Source organism: Artibeus jamaicensis, unplaced genomic scaffold (genome assembly GCF_021234435.1).
Source record: "Artibeus jamaicensis isolate MK-2021 breed Jamaican fruit bat unplaced genomic scaffold, CSHL_Jam_final contig_470, whole genome shotgun sequence".
NCBI classification, from domain to species: domain Eukaryota; kingdom Metazoa; phylum Chordata; class Mammalia; order Chiroptera; family Phyllostomidae; genus Artibeus; species Artibeus jamaicensis.
In genome coordinates, this window is record NW_026521849.1 from 807,555 (window position 1) to 828,508 (window position 20,954).

Sequence of the window (20,954 nt, forward strand, 5' to 3'; positions counted from 1 at the left end):
CAGGAATTAATTTAGTGACTAAAGTAGAAAAAGAAAACAGATTGTTTCTTTAGAGGAAGTTGTTGATATGCTGTCCCCACCTGAACCCTGGTGAGAAGCACCCCCAGAAAACCACTCAGAGAAGCTCATTTACTTATTTAGGGTGACTTGGGGTGTGGAGGGGCACAGTAGCTTGGTGACCCTCACTCACACCCAAGAAAACTGAAGTCAAGAGGATGTGTTGTCAGTCTGAGGCAGCAGATAGAGATGGAGATAGATAGGGAGACAACATACAGTCAGAGATAGAGACTGAGAACAACAGAGACAGCCTCTGGCCATTTTAAATATCACAGAGGAGGTCTTCCCCAAAGGACAAGGTGATCCCAAAAGGAAGTAAATGGTTGAATTCCCAGAGGCTGAGAGAGGAAAGCTAAGCAGACAACCAGATTAGTCTAGTGCTACCAAATGAGACCTTGCTGGTCCCTTATCTCTCCTCCTCCACCTTCTGCTTATACTGGAAGAGTCAGAGACTGGGGTCATCAATCCAGAGGGGAAAGGAGAGGGAGAGTGGAGGAGTACTCTCCTGATAACACATGCCCACACCTGTGCACGTCAGGGGATGAGGCCACAGGTCGTACTTAGGAATAGTTATTTCACATAAGAATGACCACATATGATCCCACATATTATCCCACATACGAATGACCAAATGGAGATAGTGTAGGTGACTGAAGTGACCAGAAGCCAGCCCAGGAGCTCATCCAGGACTAGAGAAAACTTTGCCCCAGGGCAGGTTTGAAGTGGGGGAATAAAGCTGTGTTCTGGTTGTATGTCACCAATCCTGCTCCTCCAAGGTGCTGGCTCTGCACTCTGTACTCTACCCAGGAAAAGCCCCCATTTCTGCCATCTCCCCTTCCTATGTTCACATCATCCTGGACCCTTATCTCTTCCCATCTGGCCTCAGCTCCAGCAGGAGATGCCCCATTAGCTGCTCACCCAGGCTTCTAGTGCCTTGGGCTAATGGACCTGTCACCCCACCCTTCTTTCCCTTCCGGCTCACTAAGTATCCCAGTCACCCTCCCTCAGCCCAGAGAGGGACTCCTGAGCCTCAGAGATATCCGGCAGCACCAAGAGGTGAGTCTTTCTTTCTGTAGCTCTTCTCTATACCAACAATTATTTCTCACACTCCCAGATCCCCCTGCTTATGGTACCTCTAAAGTCAGCTGAGGTCATCCTCTTGGGTTCTCTCCTGAGGACTGCCTATACCTGCCCTTTGCTGCAACCTCCACTCTACCCAAACCCCAACTTCTTCCCTTGGCTAGGAGTTGCCACCAACCCTCCACCGAAGGACAGGTGGTCCACTGTAGGGGAGCAGCTCCTTCTCTTTCCAGAGAATTGGGGGGAGGGGGTGAAAGCAGAACTCTAACTTACATGTCTAAGAAAAGCACATACTGTGGAGCCCAACTCTGTTATGAATTCTCTTTACCCCTTCTCTCCCCAGAGTCTCTGAAGTCAAGCAGCCTTTGCTCTTCTGGTACCAGTAGGCTTTTGTTCTATCTTCTGTCAATCCTCTATCACACCCTTCATTTTAAGAGGTGATACAGTGGAAAGAAGGCAGAGGACTGAGGGTTAGCAGCCTCACTTCTAATCCAGGCTTCCCCGCTAACTGGCTACCACCTCCCTCTGTGGGCCTCTGTCTCCACATGGCTTCTAATACCCTGAGTAGTGCTGAAACCAGTTTGTGATTCCAAGAGTGCCCCTCCTCAGGCCTGAGATCTGAGGGCAGGAAGCAAGTGAGCACAGGAACCCATTAGGCCACTGTGACCCATGGACCTGCCCCCGCAGGTCTCCTTTGCCCTCTATGTGGCTGCATTTGGGCTGGGCTTCCTGCTCAACACCCTGGCCATCAGGGGTGCTGTGGCCCATGCCCGACTCCGCCTCACCCCCAGCATTGTCTATGCCCTCCATCTGGGTTGCTCAGACCTCCTGCTGGCGGCCTCCCTTCCCCTGAAGGCAGTGGAGGCACTGGCTGCAGGAGCCTGGACTCTCCCGGCTGCACTCTGTCCAGCCTTTGCCCTGGCCCACTTTGCTCCACTCTATGCAGGTGGTGGCTTCCTGGCTGCCCTGAGTGTTGGCCGCTACCTAGGAGCTGCGTTCCCCTTGGGTTACCAAGCTGCCCGGAGGCCCTGCTATTCCTGGGGTGTGTGTGTGGCCATATGGGCCCTTGTCCTCTGTCACCTGGGGCTGGTCTTTGGATTGGAGGCTCTGGGAGGCTGGATGGACAATACCACCAGCTCCCTGGGCATCAACACACCAATCAATGGCTCTCCAGTCTGCCTGGAAGCCTGGGACCCAGCCTCAGCAGGCCCTGCTCGTCTCAGCCTCTCTCTCCTGCTCTTCTTCCTGCCTCTGGCTATCACAGCCTTCTGTTATGTGGGCTGCCTTCGGGCACTGGCCGGCTCAGGCCTGAGCCACAGACGGAAACTAAGAGCGGCCTGGGTGGCTGGTGGGGCTCTGCTCACACTGCTGCTCTGCTTGGGACCCTACAATGCCTCCAATGTGGCTGGCTTCCTATACCCCGACATGGGAGGCTGCTGGCGGAAGTTAGGGCTCCTCACAGGTGCTTGGAGTGTGGTGCTCAACCCACTGGTGACAGGCTACTTGGGAGGTGGTTTTGGCCCTGGGACATCACATGTGGCAAGAATGAAAGGGAGTACAGCCCAGAAGCAGTAGCCCCTGGTGGGGAGAAAGAATATGCAGCAGACCCCAGCTGCTTCTTTAGGGCCCTGGTAGGGGCTGCCCCAAAGGAACTGCAGGGTGGCCTTGCCTGGGGGCACCCCTGGAGCCACTTATGGGAAGAACTGAGCCTGGAAAGACTGCATCCCATGGGAGAGAATGGAGCTCAGGAGCTGGGTCACAGGAGAAAGGTAAGTTTACCTCCTCGCACAACGGCCTGACTCCCCACATCTGTCTTTCCTCTCCTTAGTCCTTACTTTCCTGTCTGCCAGTGTGCTATGGGCAGAGGTCTTTAACTAGTGGGGAAGGAGGAAAGAAGTTTGCTTCTAATCTAGAGGAACTGCCACTCTGATGATACACTTTGGGAGATGCTACTCCAAAATCTTCTCCTAGGAAAGAACAAAATTTCTGAATGAGAGAGGAGGCAGGAGGCAAAATAATGACACTATGATACTATTAGGAACTCACAAGAGGGCAGCATTGAAACTGTGAACAGAAAGTTGGAAGGGATGCTTCCACCAGATGAGCAAAAATATTAGCAACACCAGAAATAGTTACAAACATACAGTCACTAACACATGACAGTCATCATGCCAAATGCTCTACAAGTTTCATGTCATCCTCACACAACTCTTTGATTTAGCCATGCAGTTGCTGTGTAGGTGCACAGATATTCACTGCATGAGGGTGCCAGACAGAGGAGCAAACACTGACTAAATTCTAGCCTGTACTTTGCTCACCAAGCTATGTGCCTGGCTCAGGTTGGCCTCCATCCAGAAGCAGCAGCATCTGATTCTAATCTGAACAAAAATACCACCCACTCCTCAAACAGTACACCTTGATAAACAGCAGGGCTGTGCTCACCTGGGGGCGGGTGGTACCTTTTCCTAATTTGCACAAAGGTGCTGCATGTGTTAGCTACAGATCTGAAGCCATTATCATCTTCATTTTGCAAGGTGAGGAAATTTGCCCAAGGCCCCACAGCAAGGAACAGGTAGATGTGGGATGTGATCCTTCAAGACAGCACCCCCAAGGGTCAGGCGACATTTAGAAAACTTGGACTACTGGGGTAATGTTTCTCTTTGGGGTCCATTTTGAAAGATGAATTGTGGCAGGAGAAAGCAGACAGAGGGCAGTGGCCATAAAGGAGACAGACATCTGGGCATCCGCTCTGATGAGGCAGGTACAGGAAGCAGGATTGTGCCTCTAGTGACAATAATTCCTGGAATACACAGGAGCACCAACAGTGGGAGCTGCGTGCCCAACGTGTGTGACCTGGTTTATAAAAGTTGTCTCTTTTCATGTGTAAAGGTCTACAAAGGGTGAGGAATTTTGTTTTATTCACTGGTATATTTCCAGCACCTAGAGGAGAGCCTAGCATATCGTAGGCTGTCAGCAAATGTTTGTTGAATGAATAAATGCTCACGATAGCCTTCCTTTATTGTTTGTTTTATAAATACGGAAACAGGCCAGAGAAATTAAGTCATTTGCCAGAGGCTCTGTGGGAGGCAGAAACAAATTTGTTCACTGAACAGTGGTGACACCAGAGAATTTCAACAAAAGCTCGGTGGCCCCACTGCCCCTCCCAATAATGCCAGGGATGACTCTTTCTCCCACTGCTCCCACCACTGCTGCTGGGCCACTTCTTCCAGTTACTTGTGCCTCCTCCTCTTAGAGGAGATTTCCATTCCTCCCTGGGGTCAATGGGGCCTCCTGGCATGACCCACCCCTGGCATCCTCTCCTGACCCTTGCTGCTTGAGCCCTAAACCTTCTACCAGTTGCCCCAGCAGGTCAAGCCTATGCACCCAGCATTCCTTCTGCCTGCAATGTTTCCTCCAGTGACATCTGTATTATCCTCCCTCTCAACCTCCATCCCCAAGCCCTGATTACCAACTGTAAGCACCATGACAGCAAAAACTGTGATTTGTTCACTGTTGTACTTTTAATAGCTTACTTGAGATAAAAACTTTAAATCATAAAATTCACCCATTTGGAGTGTAAAATCCAGTGATTTTTAGAAATTTACCAAGGTGTGCAACTATCATTATAATCCAATTTAAAATATTTTCATCACCCTAGTAAGATCCCTCTTGCTCATTTATAGAACATCCCATTTCCAGCCCCATTCCTCAGGAAACCAGTAACCTACTCACTGTCTCTATAAATTTGTCTATCCTGGACATTTTATATAAATGAAAACATATAATACATGATCTTTTATGTCTGGCTTGTTTCACTTAGCATAATGTCTTTGAGGTTCACCCACATTATAGTACACATGGGTATTTCATTCCTTTTTATTGCTGGATAGTGCTTCACTGTGTGGCTATGCCACCTGGTTCATCTATTTGCTAGCTGATGGACCACCAAGTGATGTTTCCATTTTTTGGCTATTATGACTGACGCTCTTTGAACACTTATGAGCAAGACTTCGTGTGGACAGGTTTTCCTTTCTCCTAAGATTACCTATAAGGGAATTGGGTCACATGGTAAGTTTATGTTTAGCTTTTTAAGAAACTGTCAAACTGCTTTCCAAAGTAACTCCACCATTTCATAGTCCCACCAGTAATATGTGAAGATTCCCGTTTCTTCACATCCTCCCCAATACTTGGTATTATCTGATGTTTTTGCTTATAACCATTTCAGTGGCATGTGAGTAAAATGGTATTTTATTGTGTTCCATAAATATTTGAATGAATAAATAAATAAATAAATAATCTCTGAAGCTGGACAGAACTTGGGTCTGAATTCTGGTAATAATACTTAACAAGTTGTGTTGCCTGGAGCAAGTCACTTCCGCACTGTAAGGCACCAGGAGTTCAAGACATAAGGGTGGTACCCTGACAAGCAGAGTATCTGCTGTGGATTATGTGCCCCCTGAAAGGTGACTGCTCTCATCATCACCACCATCATCATTAATATTATTATTACCATCACCCCAGAGGCCAGCTCACACCAGGGGGTGATGGCAGCTAATGTCTGTCAAGTTCTCCTCGTAGCATGTCAGGCTCCTTTCTAAGCATTTGACATGTATTAACCCTTTAATTCACACCATGACATATGAGATTGGTACTATGATTATTCATCTTTCAGATGAAAAAAGCAGAGATTCAGAGTGTTTAAGTCACTTGCTACGCATCAGAGTTACTAAATGACAGAGCTGACATTGAACCCAGGCCCCAGCGGCAAAGCCCACATGCTCCGTCAACTGCATTGTGCTTCCTGCCCTTATAAGACAAGCAGGATGAGCGCCATCTAGAGGAGCAGATACAATGCAAGTGGAGAATAAGTGAGGGAAAGATGAAGTCTGCTGGGGCTTGGTTAGGACATTCCATCAGAGGCTGCCCTAGCAGCCAGGCCTACAGGTGTGGAATTTGCTGTTCATTCTGCATACTGTGCAGCTCTGCTAACAGAGCTAAGCATCTTTTGTGCCATCTCTCAGCAGTGGGTGACAGGTCTTTATCAGTTCTGTCAGATTAACAACTAACTGCCCTTGTTCTGGAGGAGCCCTCAAGGTGCTAAGCAGCAAAATACTTGGGTTGTCAAACAAGCAGGTGAGTTCTGGGCCCTGAGTGGTTATATGGAAAAAGGCTTGGTACTTACTGACTTTACTGGTGCCAGGAATAGGAGACAGGCAGGTCGACCCCACTGGGGAAAGCACTAGGGAGCAAGAGGAAGTGGGGGTGGTAACAATGTTCCCTATGGATTGTTGAGGTGCTGCTGGTGCAACATCTCCACCCACACTGCCATCTCTCTGTCTCTGTCTCTGTCTCTCTCTAGTAGCCATCACCATGGACACAAGCCTGGACCAGTCCTTCTTCCCTGGCAATCACTGGCTGTACTTGTCCATGTACCTCTTCACCTTCCTCGTGGGGCTCCCTGTCAGCCTGGTGGCTCTGGTGATCTTCGTGGGCAAGCTGCAGCGCCGCCCAGTGGCCACGGACATGCTCTTGCTGAACCTGACCCTGTCAGACCTGCTCCTGCTGCTCTAACTGCCCTTCAAAATGGTGGCAGAGGCCAGGGGCATGTGCTGGCCCCTGCCCTTCATCTTCTGCCCCTTCTCCAGATTCCTCTTTTTCACCACCATCTATCTCACCTCCCTCTTCCTGGAAGCTGTGAGCATCGAGCGCTTCCTGAGTGTGGCCTAGCCACTGTGGTACAAGACTCAGCCCAGGCTTCTCCAGGCTGGCCTGGTCAGCGCGGCCTGCTGGCTCCTGGCTGGTGCGCACTGCAGTGTGGCCTATGTCACTGAATTCTCAGGGAACTCCTCCCACAACCAGGGTGTCAATGGCACTTGTTACCTGCAATTCCAGGAGGATCAGCTGGCCATCCTCCTGCCTGTCTGGCCGGAGATGGCTGTGGTCCTTTTGGAGATGCCCCTGTTCATCACCAGCTACTGCTACAGCTGCCTGTTGTGCACGCTTAGTAGCGGAGCCAGCCATCACCTGCAGAAGAGGATGGTGGGACTCGTGGCAGCCATGCTGCTTAACTTCCTCATCTGCTTTGGGTCCTACAATGTGTTCCATGTGTGGGCTACCTCCAGGGTGAAAGCCCAGGGTGGAGAAGTTACGTGCTGCTCCTCAGCACCCTGAATCCCTGTGTTGACCCCCTGGTCTACTACTTCTCATCATCTGGGTTTCAAGCTGAGTTTCAGAGGCTGCTGGGGAGGCTGCCTGGGGCCTGGAGCCTTCCTAGGCAGGAGAGCAGCTTGAAACTGATGAAGAATGAAGGACAGGGGCAACTTCAGGAGCTGTCCAAAGTAGAGAATAGGTACTGAATACTGGGAGGCCTGTGGGTGGGTGGCCAAGAGGCCTGGACTAAAAGACATCTCATCCACAGGACAGTTCCTAGCTCAAGTCAAGCCGGACCTGGCAGTGGCCATCCGGGGACTGGTGCAGCCAGGCAGAGCAGGCACCCAGGCTTCCTAAGGCTGAGCTCACCAAAGCCCAGCTCTCGATCTCACCACACTGCCCTCCCTTCTCATTTCCCCACCAGCTGTGGACTGTGTCCTGAGAATTAGTCAAGGTGAGAGAGTGCCCTGGGGAAAAATGAGCTTCCCATGGCAGCAGGCTAGCTTCTGCACTTTTCTGAGTGTTAAAGAGGGGGTGAGAGCAGAGTCCAGGATCTGAGGGACCCGCCAGTGACTTGGGACAGGAAAGAAGAGTCTACCCTTCATAACTGCTGGTATGGCAGGCCAGCAGTGCAGGACACAGGACTCCAGGTACGAAGGAGCATCCTGCTCTCATGTGGACTTTTGCAGAAAGTTTCCATTGTTCAATAAATTCATATTTTTGAAGACATTTATGAAAAATGTTGAACAAAAATTACCTAAATAAATTTGATAGCAAGCATTGTCTTTCCTTATTCTGTTTTCTTTTTTAATTTATTTTTTTTATTGATTATGCTGTTACAGTTGTTCTATTCCCCCCTTCATTCTCCTCCACTCTACCCCCCATCCCCACCATTACCCCCCTTTAGTTTATGATCATGTGTCTCAAGTTCTTTAGATTCTATATTTCCCATACTATTCTTGCCCCCCCATCTATTTTCTATCTACTGTTTATGCTACTTATTTTCTGTACCTTCTCCCCCTTTCTCTTCCTCCCACTCCCCTATTGCTAACCCTCCTTGAGATCTTCATTTCTATGTTTCCACTCCTGATCTAGCTGTCCTTTTACTTTGCTTTTGTTTTAGGTGTGGTTGTTAATAACTGTGAGTGTTGTCTTTTCACTGTTCATGTTTTTTTAACTTCTTTTTCTTAGATAAGTCCCTTTAACATTTCATATAATAAGGTCTTGGTGCTGATGAACTCCTTGAATTTGATCTTATCTGAGAAGCACTTTATCTGTCCTTCCATTCTAAATGAAAGTTTTGCTGTATAGAGCAATCTTGGTTGTAGGTCTTTGGATTTCATGACTTGGAATACCTCTTTCCAGCCCCTTCTTGCCTGTAAGGTCTCTTTTGAGAAATCAGCTGACAGTCTGATGGGGACTCCTTTCTTATGGTATATGTGGGTCAGGTGGAATTGGTGGATGGAAGGATAAAACACCAAGACTCTGAAGGGAAAGGGCTAAGTGATAAGATACCTGGATGCTGGGAGAAGATCTGGGTTGAAGGAATAACGATAGCTGTCATGTTATCTTCTCTAACCTTCTCAATCACCATGTGGCAGGTAATATTTATATTTTACAGATAAGGGAATGGGCCCAAAGAAGTGAAGTCTCTTACCTGAGAGCCTATAGCCACTAAGTGATTGAAGCAAGATCTGTTCCCTCCATCTCCACTGTGACCCCTCCTTCAGCCCTCATGTTCTGGAGGCATTGTTCCAGAAGGCTCTCCCCCTTTGCTCTTGTTCTACACCCTACCCCCAGGTGTTCCAACCCATTAGAGTAGCTTTGATCACCAATGACTTCTAAGAACCCATGTCCAGCTGCAGACTCTTGTGCACCCAGCTGTGCACAGGACATCGTCTTGTCTTCACAAGTTTGAACCATGCTCTTCACTTTCCCCCACAAAGCTGATCCCACTTAGCTGCCTAGTCCACCTCTGTAAATGGCAACCCCATCTGCCTACTTGTCCAGGCCAGAAACCCAGGCATCTTTTTTTTTAAGATTTAATTCTTTCTTTATTTTTAAAATGATCACACAATAAAAAGGAACTTTTTCATGCGTATAAGTCTGTGAATCTCAACACACAAAGATTCCTGTAACTACCACCACAATGAAGATGAAAAGCCTTTATTGTCACATCTGCCCCTCACCCCTAACCACTGACAACCACAGATCTGCTATCAAGACAGTTTTAACTTTTCAAAAATGTCACATAAATGGAATCATACAGTCTTTAACATTTTGAGACTGGCTTCTTTCACTCAGCATGATGTCTTTAAAATTCATCCTAGTTATTGTGTCGTAGTTTGTTCCCTTTTATTGCTGAGCAGTTTGTTCCTTTGTATGACTGGACCACAATTTGTTTACCTATATGCCCAGTGAAGGACATTTGGGTTGTTTCAGTTTAGGGCAATTATTAATAGAGCTGCTCTAAACATTCATGCGCAAGTTTTTGTATGGATATAACTTTTAATTTCTCTAGGTTAAGTATTCAGAAGGTAGATGGCTGAGTCATATGGTAATTGTATGTTTAACTCTTTAAAATCACTGTTTGCCATAGTGGTTGTATCATTCTGTGTTCCTTCCAGCAATATACAAGAGGTTTGATTGCTCCACACTGTCCTCAGCACTTGATGCTATTAGTATTTTTATTTTAGCCATTCTGATAGGTGTATAATGGTCTGGAAGCCATTCCTGATGCCTTCTCCTTACTATCCACATTCAACTCACCATCAAGTCCTATTTTTTCCATCTCCAGCATATCTTATATGGAGTTTATCTCCAACTCCACAACACCATTATTTTTCACCTGAACTATTGCAAAACCTGGCTTTTCTTCTTGCCCTCACCCTCATTAATTTACCCCACAGCCAGAGGAAGCCTTGAAGAACATAACTTGGATAATGTTGTTTCCCTGAGTAAAACATTTTATAGCATCTTATTCCTATCTCTCTTCATGGCCTATCAGGCCCTGTGCCGTCTGGCCCTACCTCTATCTCCAAGATCCTCTGGGGCCACGCCACCTCCACTGACACCACTCTGCTGGCCTGGCCTCAAGCTCTCAGCCTCTGCATGCACTGTTTCCTCCACACTTTAACTGGCTGGCCCATCCACTTCTTTCGGCTTTTCTCTCCAATGTCACTTTAAACTATATATATTTTATATTTTATATTTTAAATTTTATATTTTAGTTTCAGAAGTGCGCCATAGTGATTAGACATTTATATAACTTATGAAGTGATCACCTCTTCAAACGTCACTCTTTAGAGAAAATTTCTCCAAAGGTATTATTTTACATTGTGCTATGACATTTCAATTTACATATTTGTTCATTTGTTTAGTATGTGATTCCTCCCTCTAGACTGGGAAGCTCTTGAAGTAGTCACCATCTCTGTTTTATTCATTGCTGTCTACCCAGATGCTTCAAACAGTACATATAATAGAGTACGCATTTCACATTTGATAAACAAATGATTGAATAATAAAAAGTATCCTTGATTTTCCACTATTACAAAACATGCTACAGAAGCACCTTTTTATATAAATGCTTGTGCACTTGCACATGTCCTAAAAGTGGTACTGCTGTATTAAATGGCACATACAGGTGACTTTTTTATAGATACTGACAAATTACTTTCCTCAACTTAATCAACCATCTCACTTCTAACAGCCTGTAAGAAGCCCTATAACCCTGCCAACAAGGGAAAATATATTCCAGTTTTTTAAAAATGTTTATATTTAAAATTTAGGATCTCAGTGTATTAGTCGGGGTCCTCCAGAAAAACAGAACCAATGAGATGTGTATATACATTGAAATAGACTTGTGCCCTGGACTGTGTGGCTCAGTTGGTTGAACATCATCCCACAAACCAAAAAGTCACAGATTTTGATTCCTGGTTAAGGGCACATGCCTGGGTTGCAGTTTCTGTCCCTGGTCAGGCCATGTACAAAAGGCAGCCAGTTGATGTTTCTCTCTTCTCATACCTGATGTTTCTCTCCTCTTTCTCCCTCCCCTTCCCTCTCTCTAAAATCAATAAGCATGTCCTCAGGTGAGGATTACAAAAGAAGAAGAAAGACTTGTGTAAGGAATTGGCTTACATGATTGTGGTGGTTTGATGAGTCCAAAATCTGATGAAGGAGGCCAGCAGGCTCAAGACTTGAAAGTATTGTAGTTAAGTTCAAAGGCAGTCTGCTGACAAACTCAGAAGAGCCCCTGTTGCAGAAAAAGTCTGAAAACAGTCTGCTGGGGAGGAGTTCCCTCTTGCTCAGGGATGTCAGGCTTTTGTGCTATTCAGGTTTTAACTGATTGGAAGAGATCCACCCACATTATGGAGGGAAATCTGCACTCAAAGTCTACAAATTCAAGTGTAAATTTCATCCAAAAACATCCTCACAGAAACATCTAGAGTAAATATTTGACCAAATATTTGGACACCATGGCTCAAACAAGTTGACACATAAAATTAACCAGGCATTCAGTATTATTTTAACTTTAATTTTTTAGATAAAAAGTGAGGTAGAAAATATTTACATATTATGTACAGTCATTTATGTTTCTTCCTATCTTTGCCTCTTTCTTATTTGATTTGCTGGAGTTCTTTGAATATATAAACACTTTATCAGTTATACACGTAAAAAGAGTAACCTTTTACTTGTTAATATTTTTCATAACATATTTTATATGCTCAAAATTGTCATTTCTTTGATGACTTCTACATTTATGTCATGCTAGAAAAAAGCCTTATTTATGAGACTTAAAAGCAATCATATGGTATTTATCAACCCTTGTTGTTTTTAAAAACATATTTAATCTTTAATATACCTGGATTTTACTTTTATTATTCAATTGCAACTTTTCAAATGAAGAGGCAACTATCCCAACATTATTTATTGGAGAATCCATCCTTTTCTACACTGATTGAAATGGACTTGGATCATTTAATTGGATCATTTGAGGAAAGAATCCTCAAAATATAATTTACAAACCAGATACCATCACTTTACCCATCTTATTAGCAAAAGTGTTAAAACTTGAAAATATCCAGTGTTGGAGAATGTGCATGGAAATGGTACTTTCATGGTAGGAAAGTAAATTACTGAACATTTTCAAAAAGGTAGTATGGAAATATCTATCAGACATTTTAAAGTACATCTCTTTGAGCCACCAATTATAACAATTATATATGTAAAAATCCATGTGACTAAAATACTCACATGTAGATAGATAGATAGAGAGAGAGATAGTCATTGAAGCAGTGTTTATTATAGCAAAAGAACTGGGAACTATGAAAATGGACCCTACACAGTTGCATAAATTATAAGATGGACCTAAAATAAAATACTATTAGAAAAAAATACAGTAGATATGTATATTCTGACATGGAAAGATCATCCAAATAAAAAATAAATTAAAAATAATATATAGTATGAGTCTATCCATTTATTTTTTAAAACTATACACTTATAGTGTGCATATATGGGTATAAACAATAGAGAGATTGCCCTTGGGAAGGGAGAAGTGCCAGGGAGAAGTAAAATGGTATTTCTCAGTTTACTTCTGGGTTGTTGTATTGTAATAGAGATATGTTCATGCATTATTACACATTTTTTAAAAATTAAAGCCCTAATAATGGGAAAACATTTACCTCCTCAATTCCAACCAGCTAGAAGAGAGGGCACAGAAATTCAAGTTGTCTGAAAAATCAGAGGGTTGCTGTAAGGTTAGCTGAGATAATGAGGGTAATTCATTTAACACAGTCAGGCCTCCAAGTGCCCACCCCTCAAACCTCAGGCACTGAAAACAGGAAGAGTGTCTTCTCCAAGAAAAATGAGGGTGACCTCATTGGGAGATGGGGGAATGTGAGCAGGACACGCCACCAGGCAATGATCAACAGAGCAGGTACCCAGGAGATGTGTGGGAGGGGCTCATTAGTGTAGGGCCAGCATATGCTTTTGGACAATGCCATTTTTCTCACTAAGATCAAAATGTACCTTAAAGGATGACTATCAGGATAATCATACCCAGATAGAGCCCCATCTGACCAGTCTTCCATGAGCCACTCACAAGGAAACATCAGCAATGAATTCAAAACATAAAAACATAATCAGATTTCTGGCACTGCTCTATCAGTCTCTCCCCAGACTGGTCCCAGACACCCTTAAGAGCAGACACAAGATTTTCCCCAAAGTAGCAGACTTCTGTGGACCCTTGAGATGCAAGACAATAACCTTTGAGTACAGTGACATACCCTTTTAGGAGGAGCCTCCTTATCATAACAGCTAAAGAGAGAAATTTTAAAATGTTAACTTAGAAAAAAATACAGCAGAAAGCCAAGGCTGTCCCTGTAGCAACAAGACATGTGAGTATGAGCATCTGGCTCATATGCTTTCTTCAGTGAGGAAGGAGAGGTGAAGTTGTAACTGGTGCACTAGGGATTACTAACAACTGGTCTCCCTGCAGGCCAGCCTCACATGTGAGAGTGTCATTCCTTTGCACAGTATGGCTGACACAGATGGAGACCGTGGCACTGCTTGTGAGAAGCAAATAGCATAGCTAGTGGTGTGCTTTGCAATTTGGCAAAGATTTACCCCATAGATGATCTCTTTAAATTGTAAAATAAATTCGAGGGGTTGGCATTATTCTGCTGTCTTTACAGATGACTGACATTACTGAGGATAACATCTGTGAAATGAATACAGGGTATAAAAAGGGGACGTTTGCTGTTTTAGCTTCAGCCATGAACAGTCAACAGATACCGAGCACCACCACAGCCCAACATAATGAGGAGTGTTAGACCATCCATGTAGTCTCTGAAAACTAGTTCTGGCAGCACTTGCTCAAGGTGCCCTCTAGGCCACATTCAAGGAACTGGGAAGCAGAGGAGACAGACATTGAAGACTGTTCTGGAGATCTGTGAGTGCTGTGTTCTGACCCCAGTGGGAAGGGGAGGAGAGCTTCCCACTCACAGGTAAGATGCACAGTAGCCCTGCCGGGCAGTTCAGTTGGAGCATCATCCAGCACACCAAAGCACTGCAGGTTTGATTTCTGGTCAGGGCACATACCAATGTTGTGCTTCAAACCTTGGTCAGGGTGAATACAGGAGGCAAATGATCTCTCTCTCTCCTCCCCTCTCTTAACTCCTTCCTCTTTTTCTTTAAAATCAATAAACATAACCTTGGGTGAGGATTTGTAAAAAAGATACACAGTAAAGAGACTTTAAGATAGGAGCTGGGAGGGCTTGACATGGCCCTGAAATTTAGAGGACACAGGGCTGATGCCAGATGCTTGCTGGGAGAAATCAAAATGTGGCTCACTCAGTCTGGCAGAGGGTGAGCTGCTGGTTCACCAATAATGGGGCAAAGGTATGTGGCTTCCTTGGACCAAATAAGGGCCCCTTTGCTGAGGAGCCAGTCTAGAGTGATTTTATAAATTATGCTGCCCAAGGGTCAGCCTAGAGAAGCAATGCTATACCAGACCAGCTGGACATTTGCTAGCCCTTAGGCCTACTCTCTGTCCATAGGGCCGGACCCTAGGTGGGTTTAAAGTAAAAGGTAAGGGGTGGGAGAAGAGAGGAAAGGAGATAAGATAGAGCCAAGAAAGAGGAATCCCAGTGGCTGGCCTCCTCTGGGCTGCAAGCCCAAGACATTGCAGAGCTGGAAGGGATAAGTGCCACTGGAATAGGATTGGGAATTGTGGTATACTGCTGGCCAGGAGCTGTGTGATTATTAAACTGGACTGGACTTTTTAATCATCTAAGAGTGCCCAAAAAAGCCATGACACCCAAGGAGTCAAGCAAGCTGCAGTAAGAAGGGATGTAGGGGAAAAATAAACAGGGTTTGGAATCTTGCCAAGTTCAGCTCATTCAATAGGATGATTATATTCTATTCTAGATGACCTCAGAGGGCAGTCATTTGCCTCTTTGGCTTTTAGCATTGCAATAACATCCAGGGCAGGTCTTGGGCTCTTGAATGACCAGATATAGAAGAGACTGCTGCCCAAGAGGGTCAGAGCATGGCAGCACTGGACCATTTGTTTACAACAAACTCTGGTACTGTGCTGGCCCAGAGGGAATCTGGCCCACGCCTCACAATTACTCTTCAGACACGATCACCAGATAGGGTTAAACATACAATCACAGAAAAACCTTGACAGGACCCAACTTTAAACCTGTGGCTCATTTATGACTTTATATTTCAATGAATTCTGTTAAGAACAAGCAAATAAAATCCTAAAACTATTTTGGAACAGAAAAATTACATTTCTTATTTTATTTGAGAATGCCACTCTTCTATTATAATCCTATTTTGGCATTTCATCAATTTTTTTCAAACACTGGAACCTCAAAAAATGAAAGTTGGTTTAGCCTGTCCTGACCTCTGAGAGGCCCTGCTTTAAGGACATTGGTCATCCTTTGGTTGCCTAGCAACCAAACCCCTTCCCATGTTTAGGGAACTGCCTAAATATGAATTCTGAGTCTTAGTGGGAAGCAGAGCCCCAGTCCTGATAGAGAAGCTGATAATTCTAGGACTTTGTTTTCTGTGAATCCTTCCTGTGTTTAGGCAATCAGAAGCACCTGCCCAAATTCTAAATCTGAAGTTACAAAAATGGTACAAGAAGGCAGGGCAGTGAAGAATTAATTCAGGTGGTGGCAACAGTAGTGCAAATGAAATGTGGCTCTAGGGTCCAGTGTTAGTGTTTGTATGTTTGGGACGGAAGGGCTCCCATGTCCTCATTGAAATGGGTCATGCATGACTTTCATGTGGTCCTGACTGTACAGTTTCCTTTATTCTCCAAGCCTAGTTCACCAGCCTTCCTGGAAAATCTCTAAGTCATCTAACATTTTTATCATACAACCCTTAAATTAGCCACAGTGGGCCTCTGTTGCTGCAGTTAAGACCCCTCATGATGATTATAAGCTAAGAAAACCTGCATTCTAATGAGAGATTCTCACCCCATTAGTAATGTCTTTGCTGCCTTAAAACAGCAAAGAGACATTGTTTGATATCCATTCAGCTGGCAAAGACCCAGAAGCTGGACAATGCTAAGTATAGGTCGGAGTGTGGCTCGTTGTTTCAATGGCTACAAGGCTGCTCTTTTTCTGTTTTCTGTCTATTTTAGTCTATCCACTCTCCCATCTGAGGCTGCCCAACAGAAGAAAAAGGTTGTGGCTGAACTGTGTGGACTGCACTGTTTGCCAGTTCCATGAACTGTCTAACCTTAATTCTAGGTGTTCACTGCAATGAGCATCATAGCTCACAATAAATGTTCAATAACTATTAGCTATGAATATTTTTCCTTGCTTTTAATATTTTTTAGAAAGATGGCATGCATACATACTCTGAAAAAAATAGCAGTATAAGAGGCTATATGGAGACAAACCACTGCTAACAGTTTCCTAGGTATTCATTTCCCCAATCTACTCCTCACCCAACATCCAGATGGATCCTTTGGAGATGTGAAACAGATTTCAGTGCAGCTTTGCCCATCATACTCCAGATGTCATTCTACATCCTGACACAGCCATAAGGCCCCACATGATCTGAGCACTGCTGACTGACCTGACCTCATTCCCACGACTCTCCCCTCACTCAGTTTCCTTGTAGGCACTCTGACCTCCCCAACCTCTTCTGACATGCGATGGCTCACCTTAGACTTGCTGTGCTGCCTGGATGTCCACAACAGTCTCACACTTCATACTCTTCTTTCTTGCAGATCTCTGCCCAAAAATCACCTCCTCTGAGAGGTATTCTGGGAATGCCTGCACTTTCTGTTCCATACTCTGCTTTTCCAGTCTCTGTCTTCCTTCATCATGCCAGCCTAGCCCCTGGCTTGATGTTTTATATCTGTTTCTCAATCTATTGCCTGTCTTACCTCAGGAGATAGAACATCAGCTCTATGTAGCAATGCCTGTTCACTCTGAATGCCCAGCAGCAGGGAGAGCTGCCCCATGGGAGCTGCTCTGCAGGTATACACTGAGGGAATGTGTGGGTATATATCCCCTTCTCTTACAACTCACTGTTTTTATAATGTGCTTTTTTCATTTAACAATACATCTTGGAGTTTCATCCACATTGGTATATGTAAAATTGCCTCATTCTTTGTAACAGATACATAGTATTTCTATTGTTGGCTGTCCCATGGTTTTTACTTAACAAAAGCCTTTATTGATAAATATAAGCTGTTCCAAGTCTTTTCTTATCTCAAAAGAAGTAAAAAGAAAACTCTGTGATAAATATTCTTCTTTGTGAACATGAAAGAGTATATCTATACAATAAACTCATAAAAGTTAACTTGTTGGGTCAGATGGCATAAGATTTTTTAAAAGATTTTATTTATTTATTTATTTTTAGAGAGGAGAAAGAGAGGGAGCAAAAACATCAATGTATGGTTTCCTCTCATGTGCCTCATACTGGGGACCTGGCCCACAATCTAGGCATGTACCTTGACTAGGAATCCAACCCGCAAACCTTTTGTTCACAGGCTGGCACCCAATCCACTGAGGCACAGCAGCCAAGGCTAGGATTTTTAATTTTGAAAGATATCAACAAACTGTGCCCCCAGAACATATCCCCACTAACAGGGAGAGAGAGTGAGAGGAGTAGGAGATGAGGTCAGGGAGTGAGAGGAGCAGGAAGCTGACACAGTGGAACCGTAGGCCGCTGCAGGACTGTGCCTTTGACAAGATATGAGGAGACAATGGGTTCTTGAGTAATGGATGGATATGACCTACTTGTGTTCTAAAAGGTCATGCTGGCTGCTGTGTGGGGAACAGATTGAAAGGGCCAACAACAGAAGCAGGTAGACCAGATAGATTACTATGAAAATCAGGTAAGAGACGGTAATGAGAGCCTGAACAAGAGTGGTAGCAGTATCCCTGGCTGGTGTGGTTCAATGGGTTCAGTGCCACTCTACAAACTGAAGAGTTGCCGGTTCGATTCCCAGGCAGAGCACATGCCTGGGTTGCTGGCCAGGTCCCCAATAGAAGAAGTGTGAGAGGCAAACACACATTGATGTTTCTCTCCCTCTCTCTCTTCCTTCCTTCCCCCCTTTCTGAAAATAAATAAATAATTTTTTTTTAAAGAGTGGTAGCAGTAGATGCAGTGAGGAGTGACTGAATTTGTGATATAGTTTGAAGATTTGCTGATGGAGTAAAACAGCAGACGAAGAGAAGACATCTCACAGATTTGGGGCCTGAGCAACTGAAAGGATGGGGAAGCAAAGTCTGTGTCACCTGGGATCCTACTCCTGAGATGCTGGAAGTGATCCTGGAGAGTCAGCAGAGTTGGTGCAGCGGAGGCATTTAGAAAACACAACAGATAAGGTTTCTTGATCTCAGATTGTCTGCGTGGCTTCAAAGGGGTACAGCTGAACTGCAAATGAGAGCAGTGGCTATCTTGAACTCAGTTCCCTGGTTAGGCCACTGTCCCTCCTTGCTCTTTGCTTTTCCTGTCAGTGTAAGCAACTCTATGTATAGCTGGAATCTGTTTCCTGTCATCTTGATGTGTTTCCTAGTCATTCCATTTTCAGTGTTCCTATATCTGGTCTTCACCTCATCTGTTGTTGCTGGATGCTAAAGAGGATAGCAGTGGTTCATGTTGTCAAGATATCAGAAGGGCACTTTCAGCCAAGATGGAGGCATAGGTAGATACACTCCACCTCCTCCCACAACCAAAAAAAAAAGGACAATAAATTTAAAAACAGAAAAACCATAACTGCTAGAAAACCAAACTGTATGGAAGTCCAACAATTAAGGAGCTAAAGAAGAAGTATTTATCCAGACTGGTAGGAGGGGTGGAGACAGGAAGCCAGGGAAGAGAGGCTTTGTGGCAAGGCATGGCTGGAAGACCAGAGTGGGTGAGGCAGCAGCTGGTGGACCAAGTGGTCCCACATTTGCATGAGGATAAAATGGGAGGAACAACTGAGGAGCAAGACAGACTGTGCAACTCAGAGTTTCAGTGCAGGGAAATAAAGCCTTTGACCTCTGACTAAAAAAAATCTGTGAAGGTTGCAATGGTGGGAGAAACTCCCAGTCTCACAGAAGAGTTCATTGGAGAGACCCACAGGGTCCTAAAACATACACAAAACCACCCACTAGTTATCAGCACCAGAAGGGCCCAATTTGCTTCTGGATAGCAGAGAAAGCTACTAAACCAGTAGAGAGCCAAGCAAGCAGTACTGTTTCCTCTCAGACCCCTCCACCACAAACAGCTCCACAACACTGCAACATGGGTTGCCCTGCTCTGCCCCTTACTATGTAACAGGTGCACTGAGACAAAAAAAATATGGCTCAAATGAAAGAATATATCAAAGCTCCTGAAACAATACAATTAAGCAATGAAGAGATAGCCAACCTATCAAAAGTAGAGATCAAAATACTGGTAATCGGGATGCTTGAATAAACATTTGAGCATGGTCACAAAATAGAGGAAGAAGTGAAGGCTATGCAAAGTGAAATAAAAGAAAATGTACAGGAAACCAACAATGATGAGAAGAAACCCAGGACTCAAAACAATGGTTTGGACCAGAAGGAAGAAATAAACATTCAAGCAGAACAGAATGAAGAAACAAGAATTTAAAAAATTGAGAGGAGGCTTAGGAACCTCTGGGACAAATTTAAATGTTCCAAAATCTGAATCATAGGGGAGCCAGAAGGAGAAGATGAAGACCAATAAATTAGAAACTTATTTGAAAAAATAATGAAGGAGAACTTCCCCAACCTGGCAAGGGAAATAGACTTCCAGAAAGTCCAGGAAGCTCAGAGAGGCCCAAAGAAGTTGGATCCAAAAACTCACACACCAAGGCACATCATAATTACATTACCCAAGATTAAAATGAAAGAGAGAATCTTAAAAGCAGCAAGAGAAAAGGTGACAGTTACCTACAAAGGAGTTCCCATAAGACCGTCAGCTAATTTCTCAAAAGAAACCTTACAGGCAAGAAGGGGCTGGTAAGAAGTATTCAAAGTCATGAAAGGCAAGGACCTATATCCAAGACTACTCTATTCAACAAAGCCATCAGTTAGAATGAATGGAAGGGCAGATAAAGTGTTTCCCAGAGAAAGTCAAGTTAAAGGAGTTCATGATTATCAAGCCCTTATTATATGAAATGTTAAAGGGACTTATGTAAAAAAAAATCAAAACTATGAACAGTAAAATGACAACAAATGCACAATTATCAACAACCAAATTTAAAAAAAAACTAAGCAAACTAGAACAGGAACAGATTCTCAGAAATGGAGATCACATGGAGGGTTATCAGTGGAGGGGGAAAGATACAGAGAATAAGAAGCATAAATGGTAGGTACAAAATAGACAGGGGGAGGTTAAGAATAGTATGGGAAATGGAGAAGCCAAAGAACTTATATGCACAACCCATGGACATGAACTAAATGGTGGAATGCTGGTGGGAGGGTGGGTACAGTGCAAAGGGGAATAAAGGGGAGGGAAAAAATGGGACAATTGTAACAGCATAATCAATAAAATATGTTAAGAAAAAAAAGATATCAGAAGGGCTCTAAAACCAGAAAGGGGTTGTCAGATTCTGACTCATTGCAGCAGCTTATCAGGACATATTAAAGGCTAGAAGAGGAAGATAGGATCAACAGATAAGACAACGTCGTTTGATGTCA

General features: G+C 44.3%; 2 protein-coding genes across 2 annotated transcripts; both read left to right on the top strand.

Annotated features, from left to right (window-relative positions):
* The first annotated feature begins 165 nt into the window (after nt 1-165).
* On the top strand, nt 166-2,731 carry FFAR1 (free fatty acid receptor 1). The gene is made up of 2 exons (XM_037129514.2): nt 166-1,113; nt 1,481-2,731. The coding sequence occupies exon 2, from the start codon at nt 1,807-1,809 to the stop codon at nt 2,710-2,712; it is 906 nt and encodes a 301-aa protein (XP_036985409.2). The 5' UTR covers nt 166-1,113; nt 1,481-1,806; the 3' UTR covers nt 2,713-2,731.
* Nucleotides 2,732-2,823: 92 nt separating this feature from the next.
* Nucleotides 2,824-7,493, top strand: LOC119037344 (free fatty acid receptor 3). Its single transcript, XM_037129513.2, is given in 3 exon segments — nt 2,824-2,906; nt 6,497-7,240; nt 7,243-7,493. Coding segments are annotated over 3 exon segments (1,071 nt in total). The 5' UTR covers nt 2,824-2,830.
* Nucleotides 7,494-20,954: the final 13,461 nt, after the last annotated feature.